This window comes from Nothobranchius furzeri, chromosome 3 (genome assembly GCF_043380555.1).
Source record: "Nothobranchius furzeri strain GRZ-AD chromosome 3, NfurGRZ-RIMD1, whole genome shotgun sequence".
NCBI classification, from domain to species: Eukaryota; Metazoa; Chordata; class Actinopteri; order Cyprinodontiformes; family Nothobranchiidae; genus Nothobranchius; species Nothobranchius furzeri.
The window spans coordinates 89,107,166-89,119,269 of record NC_091743.1 but is presented as its reverse complement, the minus strand read 5'-3'; the positions used below and the strand labels follow the sequence as shown (position 1 = coordinate 89,119,269).

The following is a 12,104-nucleotide window of genomic DNA, read 5'->3' as shown; positions in this document are numbered from 1 at the left end:
TAAACATGTTAAATATCAGTTTGGACTGTTTATTGAATTTTCCTATAATAGATTTAGTCTAATAAATCGCCAATATCGTCTGACTGAATGTATCGCAATATATCGTGATATATTGTATCGTCTCCCCTGTATCGTAATACGTATTGTATCGCCAGAATTTCACCAGTACGCATCCCTACTGAACATTAGAGGTGGGAAAAATGATCGATTCTAAGATGCATCGCGATTCAGCCGTGCATGATTCTGCATCGATGCGGCAACGTGACATAATGAGATTTTCTCCCTATGTCTATGTCTATGTTTATGTCTATGTCTATGTTCTGGACGTGCGAGGACAATAAAGTTTTGAGGTTTTATAATTACTTCTGGGGGCAGAGTTGCAATGACATGCGCACTGCGTTGCCCTAGCGCCAGTTTAAAACAGAAAAGGCGGACAGGGATACAGGGCCAACATTACCAGTAATCAAAGATGTACCCGTTACATTTAAATCGGATGTCTGGGCTAATTTCGGTTTTGGGATCCTGGATGTGAAAGAATCACTTAACACAGTATTTGTTTACTATTTTTAAGTTCAGTAATATTCTATCTTAAAGCTGCTCTACAGAAAACATTATTTCTTATATTATTTAAGTAATTATAGGCAGCACACTTTAAACATTATTGCTCACTATAGTGAATAGATGAATGTTCTGTTTTTCAGGGATTTCGAAATAAAAAAATTGAAAACTATTCTACTGCTTTTATTAAGTAATGAAAAATTTTGTGTGAAGAATCGTGATGCATTTCAGACTCAAATCGAATCTTTTGGCAGATAATCGGATCGAATCGTGAGGCAGGTGGAGATGCACATCCCTACTGAACATGTTTACGTTTTGTTCCTGATCCACTCAGTTCTGACTTTAGCCTTATGGCTTGGCGCTTGAGAATGCTGGAGAAGACATTGTTCATCACCAAACTGTTGGTGGATGTTTGGAGGGGTTCCAAGGAAGCCTCTTTAACCCTCGGCTAATCTCTCTACGGGTGCGGCTGTTTTCTAAGTCTCGCTGTGTTCGTGTTCTGTTGTCTGAGCCGGAAGCTAATCTCACTGTCCGTCAGACATTACACTTGAAAAAATGGGATTCTGGTCCATTCATTTTCGGCCGCTTATCCAGGGTCGGGTCGCGGGAGCAGGAGCCTAAGCAGGGAGGCCCAGACTTCACTCTCTCCAGCCACTTGGGCCACCTCCTCCGGGGAATCCTAAGGCGTTCCCTGACCAGCCGTGAGACGTAGTCTCTCCAACGTGTCCTGGGTCTTGGTCTTCTCCTAGTTGGACGTGCCCAGAAAACCTCACCAGGGAGGCGTTCGGGAGGCATCCTAACTAAATGTCCATGCCACCTCAGCGGGCTCCTCTCGATGTGGAAGAGCAGCAGGTCTACTCCGAGCCCCTCCCGGATGACCGAGCTTCTCAACCTATCTCCTGTGGAGGAAGCTCATTTCATCCTTGCGTTTCTGCAATCTCGTTCTTTCGGTCGCTACCCAAAGCTCGTGACCACAGGTGAGGGTAGGAACGAAGATCGGCCGGTAAATCGAGAGCTTTGCCTTCTGGCCTCGGATTTAAAGGAGCTGATTCTCATCCCGGCTGCAAACCGCTGCAGGGAGAGGATCATGTTCTGATGAAGCCGACAGGATTCTAGTCTGTGTTCACCACCATTAGGTTGCTTCATTAACCCAGTTACTCTCTTCTGGTTCCAGGTCTTCCAGCTCAGAACGGCCACATTGTGAGACGAGAGGACTCCAGAAGCTCTCTGTTTATGGACTCGGGAGCTCCAGACAGCATGGAGGTGAGAACGTCTGTCCTGCATAGGTGAATGAGTTTAGGATAGAATGAATCCATTATAAACCTTCCAAAGTATTTTTGGAGCCACAAGTTGGATTTAATAAAAAAAATAAAAAAATCAGAAAGTCTTCGCGGGATGTACGTCTAAAGCTGATTAACTTATGGATTCAACCGCATTCAAGAAGGCCGCCACAGCTAAGCACAGCTGGAACTCTCAGTTTTACTTTTCTGGAGCCAAACGTTGGTGTGGAAGTAGCGGAGAGTCATTCACACCACCTGGGATGTTAGTAAAGTTTCACTAAAACATCAACTCCAACATCAGGTGATCCAAGTTTAAAACTCTGGGATGAAAGATGGTCGGCGATGAGCTTCAGGATTAGTATATAGAAGCAAAACATGTAGTTCATGCTGAGGATTCACCAATCAGGTAGCAAAACAAAACAGAAGATTCTGGTTTTTCCAGTTGGGAGAAAACTTGAACCATTCACTTGACTGATCTTTAGTAGATCTTTTGTGTGAGCAGGACTACGTGTTTTGAACTTCATAAGGTCAAAACTAATGAGACAGAATCATCTGCTTGGGGCTCAGTAAGAAGTATATTTACTTTAATATTTTATTAACCTTTCTCAGTGGCCTAGTGGTAGAGAGTCCGCCCTGAGACTGGGAGATCAGGGTTCGATTCCTGGTCGGGTCATACCAAAGACTTAGAAAAAATGGGACCCAATGCCTCCCTGCTTGACACTCAGCATTAAGGGGTTGGATTGGGGGGTTAAACTACCAAATAGTTCCCGAGCGCGGCTGTGTCTGCAGCTCACCGCTCCCCCAGGGGATGGGTCAAATGCGGAGAACAAATTTCGCACACACACCTGTGTGTGTGACAACTAATGGGACTTTAATTCCACCTTCAGTAAAGCATTATGAACCTCGGAGAACCTGAGCGTTCTTTCTGACTCTTTCTGAGACTCCAGTGTGTTTCAGCGACTGATTCATTCCCACCATGGCCGACTCTTTTTCCCGTAAATGATCTGAACTTCCTGCTTATTTGTTTCAATGTTGCGACTTTACATCAGAAGATGCTGGAAAAGCAAATGTTTTAATTGCTTTACATTAGGCATGTCCCGATCCGATCACATGATCGGAAATCGGCCCCGATCACGTGGTTTCAGACTGATCGGGACTCAGGCTTTACTTCCCGATCCAAGCCCTGATCCAGAGTTGGATACTGGGTTCAAATTACAGGAGAGCAACTTGGTTCTCCTTAAAGGTTGTCAGGCTCCCCTGATGCCCTTCACTTACACACCCAGAAGGAGCACAAAAGAGATCCAGTTTCCACCTACCGTACTTTTACGACCATAGGGCGCACCGTGTTATTGGACGCAGCGTCAGTTACGGGTGTCGTTTTGGTATTTAACACATACTAAAGGTGCACCGGGTTATAGGGCGCGGGCGCGGGCATGGTAAAACGTACCGGTAAAACATCTGTGCGGGCTCGGGACTCGGAACGTATCAGTGCAAACCAGTCATTGTGAAAATTATAAACAGCCAAAAGCACTTTGTCCATGTTGGTTATGTGGCTGGACTGGATGTGTTTGTCCGCAATCTTCTTACTGCAGTAGGAGCGGAAGATGGACAGCTTTTCTTTGTAGCCCACTGGAAGTTGCTGCGCCACCGTAGTCCTTGCCCGGATGGAAAGATGGCGGCGTTTCATAAAACGAAAGCACCAAGACGCACCTCCTTGAAAATGTTCAATGTTCATTTCTTGTGCGAGCGTTACTGCTCTCAGACGAACGGTGACGGTAGAGACGCTTCTCCCAGCTGTCCTCTGCTCGTTAACCCATCACTCGAGGCGGTATTCCGGCTCAGGCCACCTGGCTTTGTGCCCGCGGAAACACAGCTGCGTCTTCTTTACTTGTCGAAGTTTGTTTTCCAACTTCCTCCACCTCCGAGCCATGGACTCATTAATGCTGAATTCTCTCGCCGCTGCTCTAGTCCGTGTTTCTCCGCGTAGCTGATCGCTTGCAGTTTAAACTGTGCTTCATAGGCGTGTCTCTTAGCGGGTGCCATTCTCAGGGTTGTCAGAACAATGTTCAGCATACCGCGCGTACCTGCCCTTTTGAACTATTCGGGGTCTGTCTTCGCTCACGTCCGCACGTTCACGCCACGCCCCTTGTCTTCTACTACGTCCGCGTCTCACAACAACACAATAGGTGCACCCTTACCATAGGGCGCGGCGTACATTTTGGAGAAAATTTAAGACTTTTAGGTGCGCCTTATGGTCGTGAAAATACGGTATATTTTATTATTTATATGGACTCAGAGTAGCGGGGATTCTTCTGAGCAGAGATGCAGAGAGCGGCAGGCAGACCGCTGATTATTCATGAACTCCAGCTGAGTTCTGCACACGGCCACAGCAACATTTTCTAAGTTTCTAAGTGACGTCACCAAAAATTAACACACGGTCATTCGTGTCCGTTCCGTTTCTCTCTGGTAGGTTCTGTCTGTATTTGAGCATGACGTGTGGACGCGCTCCCGCTGCAGCGCTCGTCACTGGCGCAGCCGGGCAGCGCCGCGCACACTCCGCTTTTTTAGCGGTCAATAGATCGATTTGATCTGCTGGTGAAAAAGTTACTTGTGAGGTGAAAAAAATGAAGCAGGCAGGAGTTTATCTGGAGGACTGGGAGATGCAGGAAGATCAGAGACAGACAGGACAGGAAGGTCAGAGACAGACAGGACAGGAAGATCAGAGACAGACAGGACAGGAAGGTCAGAGACAGACAGGACAGGAAGATCAGAGACAGACAGGACAGGAAGGTCAGAGACAGACAGGACAGGAAGGTCAGAGACAGACAGGACAGGAAGGTCAGAGACAAGACAGGACAGGAAGGTCAAAGACAGACAGGACAGGAAGGTCAGAGACAGACAGGACAGGAAGATCAGAGACAGACAGGACAGGAAGATCAGAGACAGACAGGACAGGAAGGTCCGAGACAGACAGGACAGGAAGATCAGAGACAGACAGGACAGGAAGGTCCGAGACAGACAGGACAGGAAGGTCAGAGACAGACAGGACAGGAAGGTCAGAGACAGACAGGACAGGAAGGTCAGAGACAAGACAGGACAGGAAGGTCAAAGACAGACAGGACAGGAAGGTCAGAGACAGACAGGACAGGAAGATCAGAGACAGACAGGACAGGAAGATCAGAGACAGACAGGACAGGAAGATCAGAGACAGACAGGACAGGAAGGTCCGAGACAGACAGGACAGGAAGATCAGAGACAGACAGGACAGGAAGGTCCGAGACAGACAGGACAGGAAGGTCAGAGACAGACAGGACAGGAAGGTCAGAGACAAGACAGGACAGGAAGGTCAAAGACAGACAGGACAGGAAGGTCAGAGACAGACAGGACAGGAAGATCAGAGACAGACAGGACAGGAAGATCAGAGACAGACAGGACAGGAAGATCAGAGACAGACAGGACAGGAAGGTCCGAGACAGACAGGACAGGAAGATCAGAGACAGACAGGACAGGAAGGTCAGAGACAGACAGGACAGGAAGGTCAGAGACAGACAGGACAGGAAGATCAGAGACAGACAGGACAGGAAGGTCAGAGACAGACAGGACAGGAAGGTCAGAGACAGACAGGACAGGAAGGTCAGAGACAGACAGGACAGGAAGGTCAGAGACAGACAGGACAGGAAGGTCAGAGACAGACAGGACAGGAAGGTCAGAGACAGACAGGACAGGAAGGTCAGAGACAGACAGGACAGGAAGGTCAGAGACAGACAGGACAGGAAGGTCAGAGACAGACAGGACAGGAAGATCAGAGACAGACAGGACAGGAAGATCAGAGACAGACAGGACAGGAAGATCAGAGACAGACAGGACAGGAAGGTCAGAGACAGACAGGACAGGAAGGTCAGAGACAGACAGGACAGGAAGGTCAGAGACAGACAGGACAGGAAGGTCAGAGACAGACAGGACAGGAAGGTCAGAGACAGACAGGACAGGAAGGTCAGAGACAGACAGGACAGGAAGGTCAGAGACAGACAGGACAGGAAGATCAGAGACAGACAGGACAGGAAGATCAGAGACAGACAGGACAGGAAGATCAGAGACAGACAGGACAGGAAGGTCAGAGACAGACAGGACAGGAAGGTCAGAGACAGACAGGACAGGAAGGTCAGAGACAGACAGGACAGGAAGGTCAGAGACAGACAGGACAGGAAGATCAGAGACAGACAGGACAGGAAGGTCAGAGACAAGACAGGACAGGAAGGTCAGAGACAGACAGGACAGGAAGGTCCGAGACAGACAGGACAGGAAGGTCAGAGACAGACAGGACAGGAAGGTCAGAGACAGACAGGACAGGAAGGTCCGAGACAGACAGGACAGGAAGGTCCGAGACAGACGGGACAGGAAGATCAGAGACAGACGGGACAGGAAGGTCCGAGACAGACGGGACAGGAAGGTCAGAGACAGACGGGACAGGAAGGTCCGAGACAGACAGGACAGGAAGGTCCGAGACAGACAGGACAGGAAGGTCAGAGACAGACAGGACAGGAAGAGACAGGACAGGAAGAGACAGGACAGGAAGGTCAGAGACAGACAGGACAGGAAGGTCAGAGACAGACAGGACAGGAAGATCAGAGACAGACAGGACAGGAAGGTCAGAGACAGACAGGACAGGAAGATCAGAGACAGACAGGACAGGAAGGTCAGAGACAGACAGGACAGGAAGAGACAGGACAGGAAGGTCAGAGACAGCCTGGACAGGAAGATCAGAGACAGACAGGACAGGAAGATCAGAGACAGACAGGACAGGAAGGTCAGAGACAGACAGGACAGGAAGGTCAGAGACAGACAGGACAGGAAGATCAGAGACAGACAGGACAGGAAGATCAGAGACAAGACAGGACAGGAAGGTCAGAGACAGACAGGACAGGAAGGTCAGAGACAGACAGGACAGGAAGATCAGAGACAAACAGGACAGGAAGATCAGAGACAGACAGGACAGGAAGATCAGAGACAGACAGGACAGGAAGGTCAGAGACAGACTGGACAGGAAGGTCAGAGACAGACAGGACAGGAAGGTCCGAGACAGACAGGACAGGAAGGTCAGAGACAGACAGGACAGGAAGAGACAGGACAGGAAGGTCAGAGACAGACAGGACAGGAAGGTCAGAGACAGACAGGACAGGAAGATCAGAGACAGACAGGACAGGAAGATCAGAGACAAACAGGACAGGAAGACAGGAAAATAAAAACCAAGAAAAACAAAACAAAGTTCTTAACAAAATAAAATGTGGGTAGATTGATCCCGCTACACATTTGTACCTGTATGAAGCAATAACCTATCAGCATGTAGTATTTATATAGTTGATACAATTCAGATCATCTTCAAAACTCCTCCCATGCCCAGGGACGTATCTAAGCATTTTGGGGGCCGAGGCAAAATAGACCCCTGCCAGGAATTTTAAGTTTTAAGTGCGATCTGTTTTTATATTAGACTTTTTATATCTGCAATAAAGTCCAAAAGTGAAGAATTTATGTTATTTATTACTTGGTTGTTCAAGCTGCCTCACAGAAGTGATCTGTTGTTAAAAATTAAAATAAAAAGGTAATCAAATACAAAATAAGGAACATTCTGGAACTGTTCCTTCCTTTTCTTTCTTTTTTTATGTATCGAAAGTATCGGATCGGGACTCGGTATCGGCAGATTCTCAAAATCCCTACTTTACATTCAGACATGATTCAGTTTCCCGGTGAAGCAACTTTTAAACCTTACTGCAGACAATCTCCTTCATCATACCCTCCCTGGGTCCTGCAGTTCCTGTTTCAGGTGTTTGAAATATCAGGTTAAATAAACTGTATTCTTTATGTTGTCTGAAGAACTGCCTTTCACCAGACTAGAGCCTAACCGTCTCTGCTGCACGAGGACCAACGAGGCAAGAACGTGATCCTATAATCCTCACCACAGACATGTTTGCTTTTCAGTTACAAACGGTGCTAAACAATGAATGTGTTGATAAAATAGTGGCTCTGGTGGATGTTCGGATTGCCGTCTTAGATTAGGGTGAATTTGTTCTCTTGTCACCTTACAGGTAAGAACTGTCGGACCGCTCCTCGTCGTTGTTCCAGGAACACTGTTCTGAATGTTTTTCCGCTTTAAGGGTTATTTATATAGACGATAACTTTTCTATTATAATATGTTAATTCTTGTCTTGAGCTAAAGTTTCTGCATCTTGGAAACATTGTCCCACTTGCACAGGTGTCAAACTCAGGCCCTCGGGCCAAATCTGGCCCAGTGTCTGTTTACATTTGGACCACAAGATCATAAATCACATGTGCATACTGGCCTCCTGACCCGTTTGCCACAAAGACTATAGACTATGGTGCTTAGTGGCGTTGGCCCGTCAGTCAAAATGCCCACTTTTCCTGTTTACAGTCATTAGCATCTATGCTACCAGTGTCTGTGTCCGCAGCTGCTGCTCCTCGGTCTGGGACAAACTAAAAATGCCCCTCTTTCTCAGCACAGCTTACTTGGCGATATGCCGACTTTGAGGACCAGAAATGGTATTTAAACAGGTCAATCATCTGTTTGTGGCTGACATAGAAGAACACAAACCAACCTCCAGGCGGAGCTGACTGACCTCCGGTTTGGCGACGTGCTCAAGTCAGAGTGTGACTCTGTGGCTGAACAGTTCTATCTTTCCTCCCCGACACACTGACCCAACTCTGTACCCTAGCCGCTCAAATGCTCGTCACGTCAGTGTTGCCAACTCAGCGACTTTGGTTCATCACGAAGGATCATTGTACGCCGTGGAGTAGGTGAAAGGATGCTTCCACAGTGTGTGGCATCAACTGTCAAACGTGGAGGAGGAAGTGTGATGGTCTGTGGCTGTTTTGCTGGATCCAGGGTCGGTGACTTGTACAGAGAAGCACCCTGAACCAAAATGGCTACCACAGCATTCTCCAGCGCCATGCAGTACCCTCTGGTATGCGCCTAGTTGGTCAGGGGTTCATCCTACAGCAAGATAACGACCCAAAACACAAGTCCAAGCTATGCCAGAACTACCTCAGGAACAAAGAACAAGATGGTGAGCTTGTGAACATGGAGTGGCCAGCACAGTCTCCAGACTTAAACCCCATGGAGCTGGTTTGGGATGAACTGGACAGAAGAGAGAAAGCAAAGCAACCTACAAGTGCCACACATTTATTATTAACTTCTGCAGCAGATATGGAAGAACTTTCTGAAGAATATTTGATTTCTGTTGTAAATGATAATGATAAATGACCCGCACTTGTATAGCGCCTCTCAGAGTAAGGACTCCAAAGCGCTTTACACTACAGTGTATCATTCATCCATTCACACACACATTCATACACGGGTGGGGATGAGAGGCGAGGCTGCCGAGCACAGGCACCACCGGACCCTCCGACCACCCCCAGCAGGCAAGGTGGGTTAAGTGTCTTGCCCAAGGACACAACAGCAGAATTCTCTGTCCGGAGCCGGGATCGAACCTGCAACCTTCCGATTACTGGACAACCCGCTCAACCTGTTGAGCTACTGCTGCCCAAGAAAGAACACCACAAGTGTCCTCAGCTGTTATATCTGCCAAAGGTGGCTCCTTTGATGAGTCAAAAGTTTAGAATACATTTTGGTCTAAAAATGAATCATGGAATCAATTTAAACTCCAGTTGCTTATTTGCACTATGCTTTCATTTCAGAGTGCAATGTGAAGTTAAACTGCTTCATTTCCAATAAAAAACTGGAACATTTGGGGCGTTCTAAAACTTTTGACCGGTAAATTATATTTACCAATGTTTGTGTGGGATAAAATTTATGATTTCATCTTTGGGAATGCCAACGGCGTCAGTCCAGTGAGATACTGGGTTTACCAAAATATCTTAACTGGTACACGGAACATGTCTGTGCGGTTAACATTTCTTTCAATATTTCGCCAAAAGTGCCACAACTCACAAATAATTTCTCAACATTAGATGACCACAGCTTAAAACTCTGGCATGAAAGGCTGCAGGCTAAATTCCTTCAATTCCACCAAGCAGATGCAAGTAAATGTTGAATATCAGGTCTGCCTGAAGAGCAGTTTCCTCTTGGAGGAACACAAACGGCAGTACCGAACACACTTGGGTAATTCAAGGTTCCTACATAAAAAGAACCATCATCCTCTTAATAATCTGTGTATCCTGCAGAGACCCTCACATGTGCGCTTAGAGCTGTGTGTTTTAAATCTTGTGATACACACTTTATGTTCAGTGAGATGTGGGGTCCTTTTATAAACCACATGAACTCCAATACAATATCGTCTGAATTATCATTGCCTGACATTGATGATCTGTTGGACTCGTCCCTTGCAGTTACTGAACTGTGCATAATACTCCCTAGTAGATAATCAATCAATCAATCAATCAATCCTTTATTAATCCCAGAGGGAAATTAGAGTTTCAGTACACACAATTCAGAGATCAGACCTACATGGGCAAGACACATGACAAGAATTGGTGACTGTGGTCATTCGTAACCCTGAGTCGCGCTACCTTCATAGAGATAAGAGGGTTACATGAGGATTGGTTCAGGTGGAGGGAAAAAAAGGCACTTCAGAGTTACCCTCCACCAGGAGGGCAGCTTTGCTCTGCAAAAACCACCTCAACAGATATGCAACAGACTTCAGACAACTTAACATTAGGGATGCACCGATGTATCGGCATTTGATCCCAATCGGCCGATAGCGCCCCTATCGGTTTTGATCGGAGTTTTCAAAATAGATTAAAGCAGACCGATCAGGTAGGGTTGTCACGGTAACCGGTGTAGCGATAAACCCCGGTAAAAAAAAAAGTTTACAATAATAATAACCGTCTTGTTTAAAAAAAAACTATTATCTCGGTGGATTAGCGTGGCTGCGGTGTAGGCGCGGTGACCCTTACCAGCCACCGTATCATCTGCTGAAGTTGCCGGCGGCACATACGCGCTTTGTTGTTTACAACCAAAACTTTCTTGAAGCTAAAGCTGAAATAATGGCCAAAGGAGGAGACGGCAGCGCTCAGGACATTTTTTATCCCTCAAAGAAGACAAAGTGGGAAGTACGGGCATCTTTTGGATATTTGAAGAATGCCGAGGGACAGCTGATAGAAGACGGCTATCCTGTTTGCAGCACGTGCAGAAAAAGTGTCTGTGAAAGGCAGCAACGCTTCAAATCTCATGACACATCTGCGTGACCATCACCCACAACTCTACAGTCAATGCAAGGCAAGCTAACGTTAGCGTTTTAGCTAAAATGTGTGATCCGAGGATTTGGGTTGAGGGAGAATGCAACGAGTCGCTATATAAAGCAGCCGCAGCGCCGCTACCTGCATATGAACCGTGTCGCGGACACCGCCATGTTGAAATGACGCTATGCATTACGGGGCTCCCAGGGGCAGATAAGAGTTGGTCTCTCTCCGAGAATAATTATGAATTTAACAATGATTACTGTCTGATGACATTTTCCCACATCTGCAAAGCTCACTGGAAGGACACAAACCGAGGACAATATTTTCCTGATATAGGGTTTATTACTCAAGTAAGGGTAAAAAAGTATCTGATTAGAAGGCTACTTGAGTACTGAGTATCATCTGATCTAATATTTTTAAAATGATGACATCAAACAGACATAAAATAAGAAGTTATGGGCAAATATTGCTATTTTAAAGACTAAAGGGAAAAAATTTAAACAAACAAACAACATAATTACAAAATAACACATTTTAGGCAAAATTTATACACAAACTGAGGACAATATTTCCTGACATACAGGGTTTATTTAATTGTGTGAAAATGTAGCACGTTTAAAAAAATACCGCAATAATACCGAAAACCATGGTAATTTTGGTCACAATAACCGTGAAGTTTCATTTTCACACCGTGACGACCCTAATACAGACCATTTTAGATTAGGTTACATTTCCTTTATTCCCAGAGTATGTAGTTTGTAGCACTCATTATAATGTTGTAGAAAATTTCTGGCCAATCCACGTGATCGGTATCGGTAATCAGCATTCTTTGATATCGGTATCGGTGATCGGCAGCAAAAAACCTGATCGGTGCATCCCTACTTAACATATCACGAGACTCGAATAGGAAGGCATGGGGGGGCTGGGCTCCTGTTTCCCCCAGCGAGAGCAGCCATACGGCTCATCTGCTGTACAGTCACAGGTGGGAGGGAGATCTTGGGAGAAGCGAAGAGCACATTGACTCCTGCAGGTTGATGACCTCGCCAGGCTGAA

General features: G+C 46.5%; 1 protein-coding gene across 4 annotated transcripts in view; it reads left to right on the top strand.

The window, feature by feature from the left end:
• Positions 1–12,104, top strand: part of dock11 (dedicator of cytokinesis 11) — a 129,646-nt gene that overhangs the window by 81,190 nt on the left and 36,352 nt on the right. For all 4 annotated transcript variants that reach the window (XM_054736296.2, XM_054736303.2, XM_054736311.2 and 1 more), the window contains one exon: positions 1,733–1,821. In XM_054736296.2, coding sequence (XP_054592271.1) covers positions 1,733–1,821 — 89 coding nt within the window. The remainder of the gene's footprint in view (positions 1–1,732; positions 1,822–12,104) is intronic.